The sequence below is a fragment of the Setaria viridis genome, chromosome 7, assembly GCF_005286985.2.
Source record: "Setaria viridis chromosome 7, Setaria_viridis_v4.0, whole genome shotgun sequence".
Taxonomy (NCBI): Eukaryota; Viridiplantae; Streptophyta; class Magnoliopsida; order Poales; family Poaceae; genus Setaria; species Setaria viridis.
The window spans coordinates 18815575-18828219 of record NC_048269.2 but is presented as its reverse complement, the minus strand read 5'-3'; the positions used below and the strand labels follow the sequence as shown (position 1 = coordinate 18828219).

Genomic DNA, 12645 nt, shown 5'->3' with positions numbered 1-12645 from the left:
TTCATCGAAATGCACCAAACAAAGCTAGTTGATAGGCCCTGGGTCTCGTAGGATGTTATGGAAGCGCGTGCTTGGAATGTGATAAGGCCTACCTAAATCCCTGCAGGCCAAAAAAAAAGAGTATACTATGTAGTAGACTGATAAGCCATGCCACGTCTCGATAGCAATGCAAGTAGCTGTATAGGGACATGGATACATCAGGCCAACACCTCACGTCCTCTTTGGCCTTTTTTTAAAATGTTGCCACCGAGTTAGTATACGGTGCTTTACATAGCACGAATGGCTTATAAGCCGGCATTTTTAAAACCAAGAAAAGCACTAGCGCCGCTCGCCTTTGTCGGTCCGTACGTCCAAAGTCAGAGTGTGTGATGTCGCGTGTCGTCTGCAGATCATGCATGAGTCATCGTGTATAGGTGCAGTCCTGCCTGCGCTTGAGGATGCGTGCCGCTGAAGCAAAGGCCAAGATCACGATGAGAAGTTTACCTCGTCCGACAGTATCCCAAGTGCAAACATTACAGGTCAAAAGGCAGAGATTATATTGTTATAAACTACTGGTTTGCAAAAGACCGCCGCCTGTCAAGTGTTGCGAGCGTGCGACACGATCACCCCGGCGACGTCCTCGTCACAGCACAAACCAGCAGAAGGTAGCAGTGGCCAAAACGGATGGCGTTCATAAGCTGCACACATCTCTGTACATCACTGGCGGCCTATTCGGCCGACTTGGTGCTCTCCATAGTCCTCGAGCAAGAAAAGGCGAGACCGAGAGAGTGGCAGCAGCCAGCAACGAACCGGTTGAAAAGAGCACGAGAGCACCAGCAGTATCTCGAGTCGCATTCACAGCGAAAAGGCCTGCGCGGCAGGGGGTTATGCTTTTGTTTCCACTATATCCTGTGTAATGTCTGCCGCGTCGCGGTATCCCACTAACTATATCCCCAAGCCGCCGCCGCCGCCGCCCTCGCGTGTCTTCCTCCTCGGCTCCGCTTATATAAGGACCCCCCACCGCCCCTCCTGGTAGCTCATAAACCACACACACACATTCACCACCAGAGCTAGTCTCGTGCACGCACGGCACGGCCCTAGCTACCTCGATCGGCAGACGGCAGCCATGCCTGCCATGGAGGTTCATCAGGCGGTGACGACCGGCGACGGCGGCACCGGCGGCTACGTCGAGTTCCTGGTGAGGTGCGCGGAGGGGCTCCTCTCGGCGCTGGGCAAGGTCTGGGGAGCCCTCGCCGGGCTCGGCAAGAAGCTGGCCAAGATCGCGACGGACGATCCCCGGCGAGTGGTGCACTCGTTCAAGGTCGGGCTGGCGCTCACGCTGGTGTCCGTGCTCTACTACGTCCGCCCCATCTTCAACAACTGGGGGCTCTCCACCCTCTGGGCCGTACTCACCGTCGCCGTCGTCATGGAGTACACCGTCGGTAAGCCTGTACGCCACCGTGCATCGCAGTTAGTTGCAGAGATCGATGACGTACGAGACGCATGCAACGTCACGCGTGGACGCGTGGCGCCATGCACCCGTATAGTTTAATTAATGGCTTATTAACGGGTGCGTGTGTGTGTGTGTTGGCAGGTGGGACGCTGATCAAAGGCCTGAACAGGGCGACGGGGACGCTGGTCGCCGGGTTCATCGCCGTCGGGGCTCACAAGGTGGCCAACCTGGGAGGCAGCAAAGGGGAGCCCATCATACTCGCAACCTTCGTCTTCCTCATAGGTACAGTACCTACTATACCTTCTATACCCATGCAGGCTGATTCCTTGTCTAGCTAGCTGCTTGTCTGTGTAAAGAGAAAGCCAGGCACGCAGGCTAGCTTCTTAGCCGTGTACGGCCGGTACGCTTAGTTACTTTCATGACGAGATCGACATGTCACGATCAGTAAGTGCTTTAATTTAATTAATTCGTTCTCTCTCTCGCAGCGACGGCGGCGACGTTCACACGGTTCATCCCGGCGGTGAAGGCGCGGTACGACTACGGCGTGACCATCTTCATCCTGACCTTCAGCCTGGTGGCGGTGTCGAGCTACCGGGTGGAGGAGCTCATCCGCCTCGCGCACCAGCGCTCCTCCACCATCTTCGTCGGCGTCGCCACCTGCCTCTTCACCACCATGTTCGTCTGCCCGGTCTGGGCCGGCGAGAACCTCCACAACCTCGCCGCCGACAACCTCGGCAAGCTCGCCGAGTTCCTTGAGGGTACGTAGCACCATCCATCCCACTCGATCCTTGGAATATGTACAACGAATCGGATCGGATTCCCATGTCAAAGATAAACTAAATTGTATATATACATGTATTTGTGTGTGCAGGACTGGAGTCCGAATGCTTCGGGGAGAACGCTCCCGGCGAGGATTTGGAAAGCAAACCGTTCCTCCAAGTGTACAAGAGCGTCCTCGACTGCAAGGCCACCGAGGACTCTTTGGTAAGCAGCAATGCACTTTGATGTTGAGCAGCAATAAAGCTCCTGTATCCAGAAACTGGGACGATCCGTTATAATGCATGGCTTCTATTCTTCCAAAACCGCAGGCAAATTTTGCCAAGTGGGAGCCAGGTCATGGCAACTTCTACTTCCGGTACCCATGGGGCCAATACCAGAACATCGGCGCCGTTGCTCGCCAGTGCGCTTCCTCAATGCAGACTCTTGCTTCCTACATCATCACACTCACAAAAGCTCAGGTAATTGCAAATCCAGCCATTTCGCTATAGATCAAAATTAAAGGATTACAGAACCATGTTTACTGATCACTAGCATCATCCTTTTCCTGCTCACAGTATCCTGAAACGAATTTGGAGCTATGCTCGAAGGTTCGAACAGCATGCGGTGAGATGAGCTTGCACTCGGCCAAGGCGCTCCGGGCGCTCTCAGCGGCGATTCAGGCGATGACTGTGCCATCCCCGGCCATGACTCACATGACTGCAGCGATCAGAGCGGCGAAAGGCCTCAAGGCCGAATTGTCGCAGGACGAGGATCTGGCCAAAGTGATGCATGTTGCTGTCATTGCATCTCTCCTCGCAGAAGTGGTTTCTCAGACAAAGAAGATCACAGAATCTGTTGGTAACCTAGCGCAAGTTGCCGGCTTCAAAAACCCTGAGAACACTGACCAGAAGGATGTGGTTATCATTGTAGATAGTGGAGAGGCAGCGGGACTTGGCTAGTTGGTGCTCTGCATTTCGTATGTAGATACTATCCACATCTCAGGAGCATCTGATGATACAATACTATATTGTGCATAAAGCAAGTGATTAATTATTTGATTTATAAAAGTAATTATGATGCTGAATTGTGATGATAAATGTTGCTTCCGCACAGTTGTACAGACAAAAATAAATATAAACTTCTTGTAAATATCAGGGAGGGAGAATGTACTACCTCTCAATAATGTAAATATCTTGTAAATATAGTAGAACTAAAGAAAACACTGAGCCAAGAAACATAATTCCACGGTGTCCTTCTGGAAAATCCGTGCCCAAGTTGTGACGTTGAAGTAACAGATGTATGAAATTCTCAAAGCATAACAAATCTTGCATGGCAGTGCATATCTAGTAAAGAACAGAATGAATTCAAATTGTTTTCATTGCACCGTACACTACAAGAAACCTGTTAATCTATGACGGAAAAATTTCATCACAGATCGCTGACAAACCGTCATAAAGCAGTGTATGTGACGATTTCGCATATCGTCATGTATTAAGCGTCACAAATTACGCCTCGTGACGTTTTTAGCGTAATCGTCACAGATCGAAACAATCCATGACGTTTCTAATTCGTCACAAAATAGCCTCAAGCCTGCTTAGCCCAACCCAAGCCCAACTTTAGTGACGAAAATAAACGTCATAGAAATCATCATAGATTGTATAGCCGTGTGACATGGCCGCTGAGATGGATGATGACGTGGCTGCTGACATGGATGATGATGATGGCGTGGACAATGACGTGGGTGATGACATGGCAGCTGACATCGATGATGACGTGGCTAATAATGGTGACGTGGCCGATGATGTGGCTGCTGACACATTTGGTAACAGGCTTGTTTGATAAGTGGGCCCAATAATTTCGGCCAATCAAATTTAAGGTACACAGTCCATGTTGATTTTATTAAATAAAATCGATCCACCAAATTTTAATCATTTTTCCAACCCAATTGGTTCAATAATAAGCAATTCCAGCCCAATTAACAGGAACAATTACAGCTCAGAATTAATATTAAGAAATTTCAGCCCACAAATAATAGATTAAACATTATCTCATCGCATATAGTACAATAAGTTCCATCTCATCACAGGCAACAACATTAAAGAAAAGAGTGATGCAATAAAATAACCAGAGTATATAACAAGTAATGAAATTGTGGTTCAACTTTCTTGCTAGAATGAATTCAAAAATTTTCATTGCACCCTATGTTTGTAAAGAAACGAAAGGTACTCAGAAGAAATATTAAGATAAATATTGTCTACTTTTCTTCTTTACTGAATATTTATTTTAACCATTTTTGCTTCAGGTAGCCACACAGGAGAAAAAAAATAAGCCACATTCCTAACAGGCTTACAGCCTTAACAAGATTCAATCAAAGTGCAGGCATTGATTAGTATGGGAACTACATAACACTTTGTATGCACGAACTAGCCTATTCCAGGAGTAAAAGGTAACATAATTACAGGCAAAGACCACAGAGTACAAAACAACACAACAAATTCCTCGTGGACTGGAACGAGATCCTCTAACTTTCGTTCTCATCGGCAGAGGACGTTCGGCAGCTCCGGAACGTTGATTGAGCATCCGATGGCAAGAAGCAACAATAGAAGAAACAGAATGGATCCCTTGGCCCAGGAGCACAATGCGGCCCAGTCCGGACGCAAGTGTAGGAGGAAAAACGGCGTGAGGCCAACAGAAAAGGGTGCGAGGCTGACGAGAACGGGCGCGAGGAGGAGAGAAGCAGCTGTCGGATGGAAGAGCTGTTGTGCTCTTCAATCTTGTACGTAAGTATTAATCCACCTTCTCCTGCCATCTCTTCAACATGAAAGGATCACTGAGACTGATAGAAGTTCTATCATCAGATTGCTTGAAGCAATCAAACTTTCTCTTTTCTTATTAAAGAAGCAGCTGGTTGATTCTGTATTACGTAGCATTGATATGGAAGAAGAGGCTAACAAAGAGCATCATGCTTTCAATACGTAAGTAATACAACCCCACTTTGTTATTTTTTATGTGACTTCAAATTGGTTTTAGTTGTCCCAAATTCCAATCCCATGTATTGCTACTCCTTACTTGTTCTCTGAAATTGCATCCCCTACTCATATTATTTTTTTCCATTGCGGAGCTATGCTGCTTAGCTTTGTACCTCATGTTGGCATGGAATTTAGAAATTTGGATGAGGCTTGGGCATTTTGGCTTAGTTATGGTGGACAGAAAGGCTTTGAGGTCAAAAAACGGTACACAAATAAAGACAATCCAATGGGAAGATTACATCATGCTCTTAAAGTTCTTGATTTGATAAGTATTAAGTTATTGCCACCACAATATGTGTTAAAGCGATGGACACGAGAAGCACGGAGTGGAACTATACAAGACAAGTAGGGAAGAAATATAATCGAAAATCCAAATATGGATGCTTTGCTTCACTGCAGATATATGTCTAACAAATTTCTCAATTTGGCATATCAAGCAGCCAACTTTCCTCAATGCACCAAGTTAGTGGATATCACACTTGACATCCTTTGTAAACAAATTGAAGAGATGATCATTGCATATCCAAGCACTTCTATGAGTCCATCTGTACTTCCCACAAATGCTACTCCACCAAATGATGTGTTGAGTAATGCACGCCTAAAGAAAAAGAAGGTCCAAACAAAAAACTTCAAAGTGAAGAAAAACTTGGCTTGATACGAAGCACAAGTTTAGAAAAAAGAGAGAAAACAAAGCTTCATCACAGTTTGGGAAAGAGGCAAATAATGATGCTGCTCATGCACAGATGCGAAATATTTTAGTGGTATGATCTGCACAATTTTATTTGTAGTGTTACCATTCTGTCCATTATTTCTCAAAGCCCTCCAATTTTGATACAGGAGGGTGGGGAAGAGGCAGGAAGAGGTGAAGCACCAGCACAAGCACAAGCTCAAGCACTAGTTGCAAATGGCACTGATTATAAAGATTCCAGGGGCGAACTTAGCTTCACTCAAATGCTAATGGTAATATTGCTCGTCACATTTTCAATTTGCCATCCTAAATTGCCAAACACATGTGCTACTATCTGAAATTCGTCTTCCCAACTTGTTGTCTTTTGCCCAATTGCCCTCCTATGTAGTGATCACTCTTTCTCCGTGGTGGTTCCGGCTTGGCAGCACCGGTGGCCCTCCCCATGGCAGTGCTGCCCCTGGGCGCGCAAAACCCCTTGCCAGTCCCAACCCCAACCGTGGCCTAACCCCTCGGCGACGGCGACGGTGACCGGTTAGAACCACTCCGCGATGACCGAGGTGATGGGGACGAGCGTGACATATCATCCTGGCGTCGGTGGGCGGTGAAGAGCAAGGTGGGGCACCCGTCGGTGCTGGACGGCGATGAGAGAGCTGCAGCACCCAGCGGCATTGATGGCGGCGCGGTGCCGGCGGCGGCGAGATGCCCGCTGCCGGCGCTAGGCAACTGGGTTGTTTAGTTGCTGATGATATTGAGCTGATAAATGGGCCGCATGGTCATGGACTTTTTTATGTATGTGTGTCATCGGAGGCCTGTCGCACGTTCCAGATTAGCCGAACGTCCCTTTGCCGATGAGAACGCAACGGCAGAGGATCTCGTTCCCATGGACCCTACCAATTATCAAGACTCTACACAAGTTCATTCATGCTCCGGTCAATACATGGGAACTGGATCGCTTAATGTGCACATACCTACGGAGAAACATACTTCAACTATACATTAGTTAAATGCAAGCTGGTACACATCACCAGCCATATACAGGGTGCTGAACTTGAGGAGGCAGGAGATTCAAATCCATGCACTGTTGTTTATCATAGTCACGTGTGCCAGGAATCGCTCCTGTCGCCAATCTGAGGATTTCGTTGCCAGTCAGGCAGTGATGAGCAAATGCTAGTCCCCCATCCACCACATCTGACAGCTTAGGAAGTAAAGGTATCTTTCTCAATTTATTTATCTTCCCACCTCGTCCAGGGTGACCATTTGTATTGTTCAGAACTTTGTCCAGCTCTGAGTACTCCATAAACCTCTCAGTCGCCGCCTCCCATGATAAACTGTACCGTTGCTCTGGGGTCAGAGGTTGTGGTTCACTAACCATAGCCTCTTTGACACGAGCAACAAATTCCTCTGAAGTTTTATATGTTAAGCAGTTGGGGAATGACTTGAAAAAATCGTTTGATGGATGATCTGCACAGACTACAAACTTCCCCATAGCAAGAGCCTCAGCTGTTGCTGTGCATAGCACATCACTAACACTTGGATTGATGAAAACCTTATACCTGAAAATTTAACAGACGAAAACAGATAACTGTATCAGCAATCTGCATAGGACAGGACACAGATGAAAGTGAATTCCTTTTAGCAGCTTCCTAGAACCTCACCCGTGGAGTGAATTGTCTGCATGGTCCTTTCCCTTGAAAAAATTGATGCTCAAATCAAATTTTCTAGCAGCAGTCTGAACCGCTTCAGAGTCTTCACCATTTCCATATACATCTATCTTGAAGCCTTCCAGATCTTTTTTGTGTTTTGACAATAAATCTATTAGTTCTCTATAGCCTTTAGCCCACACCATCTTCCCAAGAAAATATGCTCCCTTAAAGAAGACCTTCTGTCCACGCTCCCTATCAGCTGCTATTTTCTCACCGATATTGAGAAACTTTGGATTTACACCATGTACGTTACAAACAACAGACCTTGGTAGATCTTGAGTTGCAGCAGAAAGACGTAAAACCTGCATGCACCCATTATTAGCTGAACTCTAACCAACAGGACTTTAACACAAAATCTGACCTAAACACAATACCTTGTGGCAGTATGCCCTAGTCACCCAGTTGTTGATATGCTTAACAAGGAAAGATTGAATAGCACCATTTTTCTCTCTCTTGATATATTCCAAGTAATTTGTATGAACTACGCCGATGACATGATTGAACTTGTCAGTCCAACGCTTTCCATGATGATACCAGTTGAGATGCTCAGGTTCTTCTAAAATTGCTATGTCTGCTTCTTTTGATGAGATAAACTGGGAAGTATCCCCAGCAGGAATAATGCTGCGGCGCTCTTTTGAAAACTGTAAAAATTACATGTCATGAATTATGAAAATCCCAGGGGAAGCAGGTACTAGGAGTCTAGGACTCAGGATATAAACAACAGGGGCACAAAGATTGGGTGTTTACCTTGCTAGGATAGAAGGATATCTTAAAATCAGCTTCAAAGCCAACTCTTTCCTGCAGCCAGTTCCTTATGTAAATTTCTTGCTCTTCTGGAGAACTGAAGGTGATGTTATTTGGATAAACCAATTCTTGGTCTGACTTACAGAGCCAAGGAACCACCAGCGTCACTTTTTGCTTTGCACTTCTTGCCAGATATGCAGCACGAAACAATGGATTGATTGCTGTCCCTGTCATCCATGGAAGACTTGCTGTGGTGACAATAGCAACATGCCGTCTGTTGTCTGAGATCTTGTATTTTGCAGGGTCATTCCAAAAACCTTCATCTGCATGATAGCCAGTACTTTCTAACACCCTAGCTATTCTTAGATCAAGGTCCTCATTTATGTTCCCAGCTAAGGTTCTATCCTCTGAAAGGGAATGATACATGAGCCGACCATTTCGTTTACTATATAACATCTCCACTAGTTTGTCACATAGATCTGCACAACATTTTAAGACTAAAATGGTCAGTGCCGGGCACCAAGACTCCACATGGTGCAGACTAACAATAATGTTTTATACCTCTTCTTATGCCAAGTTGATCTAAAAATGGACCAGATTGCCGGACTAGATATGCCAGAATTTCAGATAGATCCAGTGGTGGGACTACCTGCATTATATTCCAATACCCACTTTAGAAAAACACACTCTCAACAGTAAGCAATCAGATCAACTAGCAACACAAATTGCATTATCAGTTAATAATCAAAATCACTAAGAAAGTCTGCTTTTATTTAAAGGCTCAAAAGATACATGCCCTGAAAAAAGATAAAGAATTCACTGCCTATGAATTTTAAAGGATTGTTTATAACAGTAATTAGCTGCATTGGCATCTAAATCGAAAAAATATTTGCAAGTTATTTTAGGTCAACCCTGCTTAGTAAGTGTCAATACTTCCTCTGACCTCACTATTTTCTGGAACAGGTTACCATTCAAAAGGAAATTATATCCTCAGACTAATGAAGGTATATCTAGTATAGCCTAGCAGTTTGTAAAATTTGTATACAAATGTGCATATCGGATCCTAATACATCAGAATAAGTAACAAGGAAAATGTATCCAAAAGAAATCATTAGCCGTTCTCTATCTGCACCACATGAACATTTCCAGATGTTATACATTGTTTCCTATGGAATTACCTTGGATTCCTGATAGTCCTTGTTCAGCGATTTCTGCAATAGAGGGAAAGGAGCATCATGAAGCAGTAGTACTTTAATTAACACCAATCAGTTCTAGCATGTATAGCGTGCTCAATAACTGGACAGCTTTTTTTCTCCTTTTGTTAACCCAATTGCTGCAAAAAATTAACCAAATAATTTATTGCTAACAAGAATACATGACAGTTAGGTGTATAAGAAGTTGAGTTGGCATATTAAATGACTGTTAAGCTAAGGTAATCCAGGATGATTTTTCAGTATTATTTTTTAAATATATTTATTAGGATGACTAAGTATACATTTACCTTCACAATACTAAAACAAATGCCAGCATAAGCGGTGTGTTGATGTCTAAAGGTACGCAACTATTGAAATGTTTGGCGTAACTAAATCAAAGGATTAACACAGAAGCTGCTTAGAATCTTTGCTACGGGCGCCAAAGCTTTGCTGCTGAAGTGCTGTTCGTCAGTAATAACATGAGTTATGACATTCAGTTGCTAAAGGTACCCTCATTTTAATTTTCAATTTCCAAAAGAGGTGGTATAAATCCTAAACAAGTACCATGAGTATGCCATCATATCAAATGCAGTGGTTCAAACTTACCAATCTCAACTTAAATTTCTCCACGAACTCGCCGCGGCCATGTAATCCAGCAAACATGTCGCTCGACAGGCTCCGGCGCTCGAACTCCTTGAGCCCGCTCCGTATCATCCTCACCACCTCCCACTCCTTCCTCCCCTCCTCGCTCCGTTCCCCCTTCCGCCGCGCGAGCGTCCACCCCTCGGCGCCGTCCCCCTCGGCCACAATGGCGTTGCGGATGGCCGTAATCGCGGAGAGGTCGACGCGGAGGCTGCTGGCGCCGGGCGGCCACCCGCCGCCGTCGGGCGCCCGCGACGAGTACTGCCTCCGGAGCTCCTGGATCTTCGGCTGGATCCGCTTCCGCACGAACTCGACCTCCGCGATGGGCGCCCCCGCCGCGACGGGCGGCAGCGGGGGCGCGGGCCCCGCGAGCGCCGACGCCGACGCGAGGAGGTGCTCGAGCTCGCGGTCGGCGCGCGCGCGCATGAGCCGCAGGTCCGCGGTCGCCGAGTCCCGCACCTCGCGCCACCCCTTGGAGATGAAGGCGAAGGCGCCGCGATCCCCGCCGCCGCCGCCGCCGCCGCCGATCGGCGGCGTCTCTTCCTTACCCATGATTGTTCGCCTGCTGCGGGCTCGACGCACGCGGGCACGCGCACCGGCTGAGGCTTGGTTAGGGTTTTGGTTCTAGAAGCGCGTAGGAGGAGCGAGCCGCGCGTGAGTTGGGCGGGAGAGGGATGGTTTGGTGTGGTGTGGAAGGAAGACGAAGCCGACGGCGGCGGTGGGGACCGGACGGGGAAGAGCGCGCGGGCGTGGTTCGTGTGACTCCGGCGGGCCGGGCCCGGTGTCAGGGACGGAGGGCGTGTGGTGTGTGGTGGCTGGTGACTTGGCACGGTGCTTGGTCGACGTGGGCCCCTGGGTTACGAGGGGAATATGCTTGCGTGGATACGGCCGAGCCTCGCCTACTGACTGGCTAGGTTTGTGCGGCTTGCCTGTTGTCTCGGTGGCTTGGGCCTTGGGTGTGAAAAGCACTTTCTTTTTTATTTCCTTTGTGAGGAAAAATTTGTAGATGTTTCTAGATTGGCTTTCATTTTACTACTTTATTTTAGAGGGGAAAAAAGCACATCTTTTTCTTCTTTATGGGTCATCCTTTTTCTCATTCCTGCTGTGATTGGTAGGTATCTTGAGTCACTTATTTGAAGGTGCTATAAAAAAAATATTTAGATTTAAAAGGACTCAAAATTTCGAAAACATTATCTGCAGCGCGCTCAACATGGGCTTCATTTCTGACTCTTGCAGATCACACCAGTTTGAGACCACCTTACTCACACAAATCTTGAGTGACCCAGTGGACCGACGACCAACGAACAGTGTGAACGACATGGGCTTTCCTGAGCCTTGGACATCGCTTCCTGCCCACCCGTCCTCTTAAAATAAAAAAGAAAGGAAGGAAGGAAGGAAATCCCTGCCCGCCACGAAAGAAGAGCACAGTTCACAGATAGAAGAGTCTCTAATCCAACTAACTGGTCCAGAACTGAATGATTAGTCTACAACACATATTGTGGCCCGACCTCACTCACCTTCCCGATGCAAGATAATGGAGCGCGGAAAGGGCCTCAACAATGAACAAGCAGGTCCATCAAATAATTCTATACCCTTTGCAGCACCAACCAACCCTGGACGACCCAAATAATTCTATACGCTTTCCCCTCTACCAACCGTAAAATGGCACACACACTCCATCCCTGAGTCAGTCAGAGAGATTCTTGGCCCGGCAACGCTAGCTCCGTTCACCAAACAGAACAAGAGAAGATCGGACGGTAGGTGGCGTACTCCATCACAGAGGGCGCACTTGCCTGCAATTCGCTTAATCGCTCTATGCGCAGCCAAAACAGGTGTGCGATTAAGCTACGCATATGCAGGGTAGCAGGAATTGCTCTGCTCTGTACTTCCAAACTCTGATGGTCCTGAATGTAATGTATTCAATATTCATGCGATGGGCCTGGAGGTACGGTAGGTAGCATGTGCCACTAGGCGTATGTATACATGAAGCATCCTGTTTTTCTTGATTTTTTTTTTGGTGGGGGGAGGGGGACTGAATGGAAATGGTGCAGTGCGGCGTGGTTTCAACTCTCCAGTTACAGTTTGCAGCTCGTCTTACTTCCAGGCTAAGTCAGTTTAAAGACGAAGAGCGTCCACCCTTGCGCAATGACTTTGCGAGGCTGCCTCCTTTATGTGCCTTTTTGCCCCCCACTCTTGTGGAAGAGATAAAAGGTAATTTCTCGGATTTTTTTTCGGCGCGGATTTACCCATCAGATCCTCTCTTTCTTCTTCTTTTATGGCAAAAGAGACGGCCTTTTTCAAGTCACGCTGACTCACGGGCACTTTTAACGACTACGTAGGAATGGAAGAAAATGAAATGATCCAAAAGCCCCTTTCCGCAACCTTGTGTGTGTGCAAGCTTTTGATCCTAAAGCTTTTGGTAAAATAACACGGCGCTATCCAACAGTAAGGATAT

The 12645-nt window shown here is 46.9% G+C and overlaps 2 protein-coding genes across 2 annotated transcripts; one reads left to right on the top strand and one right to left on the bottom strand.

Annotated features, from left to right (window-relative positions):
- The first annotated feature begins 860 nt into the window (after nucleotides 1-860).
- On the top strand, nucleotides 861-3249 carry LOC117865102 (aluminum-activated malate transporter 1). The gene is made up of 6 exons (XM_034749185.2): nucleotides 861-1421; nucleotides 1574-1714; nucleotides 1918-2190; nucleotides 2304-2416; nucleotides 2521-2670; nucleotides 2767-3249. Exons 1-6 carry the CDS (start codon nucleotides 1106-1108, stop codon nucleotides 3148-3150), a joined length of 1377 nt encoding a protein of 458 aa, XP_034605076.1. The 5' UTR covers nucleotides 861-1105; the 3' UTR covers nucleotides 3151-3249.
- A 3553-nt stretch (nucleotides 3250-6802) lies between these two features.
- LOC117865002 (digalactosyldiacylglycerol synthase 1, chloroplastic) lies at nucleotides 6803-10902 on the bottom strand. The gene is made up of 7 exons (XM_034749069.2): nucleotides 10155-10902; nucleotides 9534-9566; nucleotides 8917-9004; nucleotides 8359-8834; nucleotides 7986-8252; nucleotides 7564-7913; nucleotides 6803-7461 (listed from the first exon to the last, which is right to left on the bottom strand). Exons 1-7 carry the CDS (start codon nucleotides 10740-10742, stop codon nucleotides 6930-6932), a joined length of 2334 nt encoding a protein of 777 aa, XP_034604960.1. The 5' UTR covers nucleotides 10743-10902; the 3' UTR covers nucleotides 6803-6929.
- Between the last annotated feature and the right edge of the window lie 1743 nt (nucleotides 10903-12645).

Excerpts from the sequence above, each read along its gene's own strand:
- LOC117865102 (XM_034749185.2), top strand. The coding sequence starts at position 1,106 with ATGCCTGCCATGGAGGTTCATCAGGCGGTGACGACCGGCGACGGCGGC. Across the intron at positions 1,422-1,573 it reads CGTCATGGAGTACACCGTCG|GTGGGACGCTGATCAAAGGC; the intron begins GTAAGCCTGTAC and ends GTGTGTTGGCAG. Across the intron at positions 2,417-2,520 it reads AGGCCACCGAGGACTCTTTG|GCAAATTTTGCCAAGTGGGA; the intron begins GTAAGCAGCAAT and ends CCAAAACCGCAG.
- LOC117865002 (XM_034749069.2), bottom strand. The coding sequence starts at position 10,742 with ATGGGTAAGGAAGAGACGCCGCCGATCGGCGGCGGCGGCGGCGGCGGC. Across the intron at positions 7,914-7,985 it reads CTAGGGCATACTGCCACAAG|GTTTTACGTCTTTCTGCTGC; the intron begins GTATTGTGTTTA and ends GGGTGCATGCAG. Across the intron at positions 7,462-7,563 it reads GCAGACAATTCACTCCACGG|GTATAAGGTTTTCATCAATC; the intron begins GTGAGGTTCTAG and ends TTAAATTTTCAG.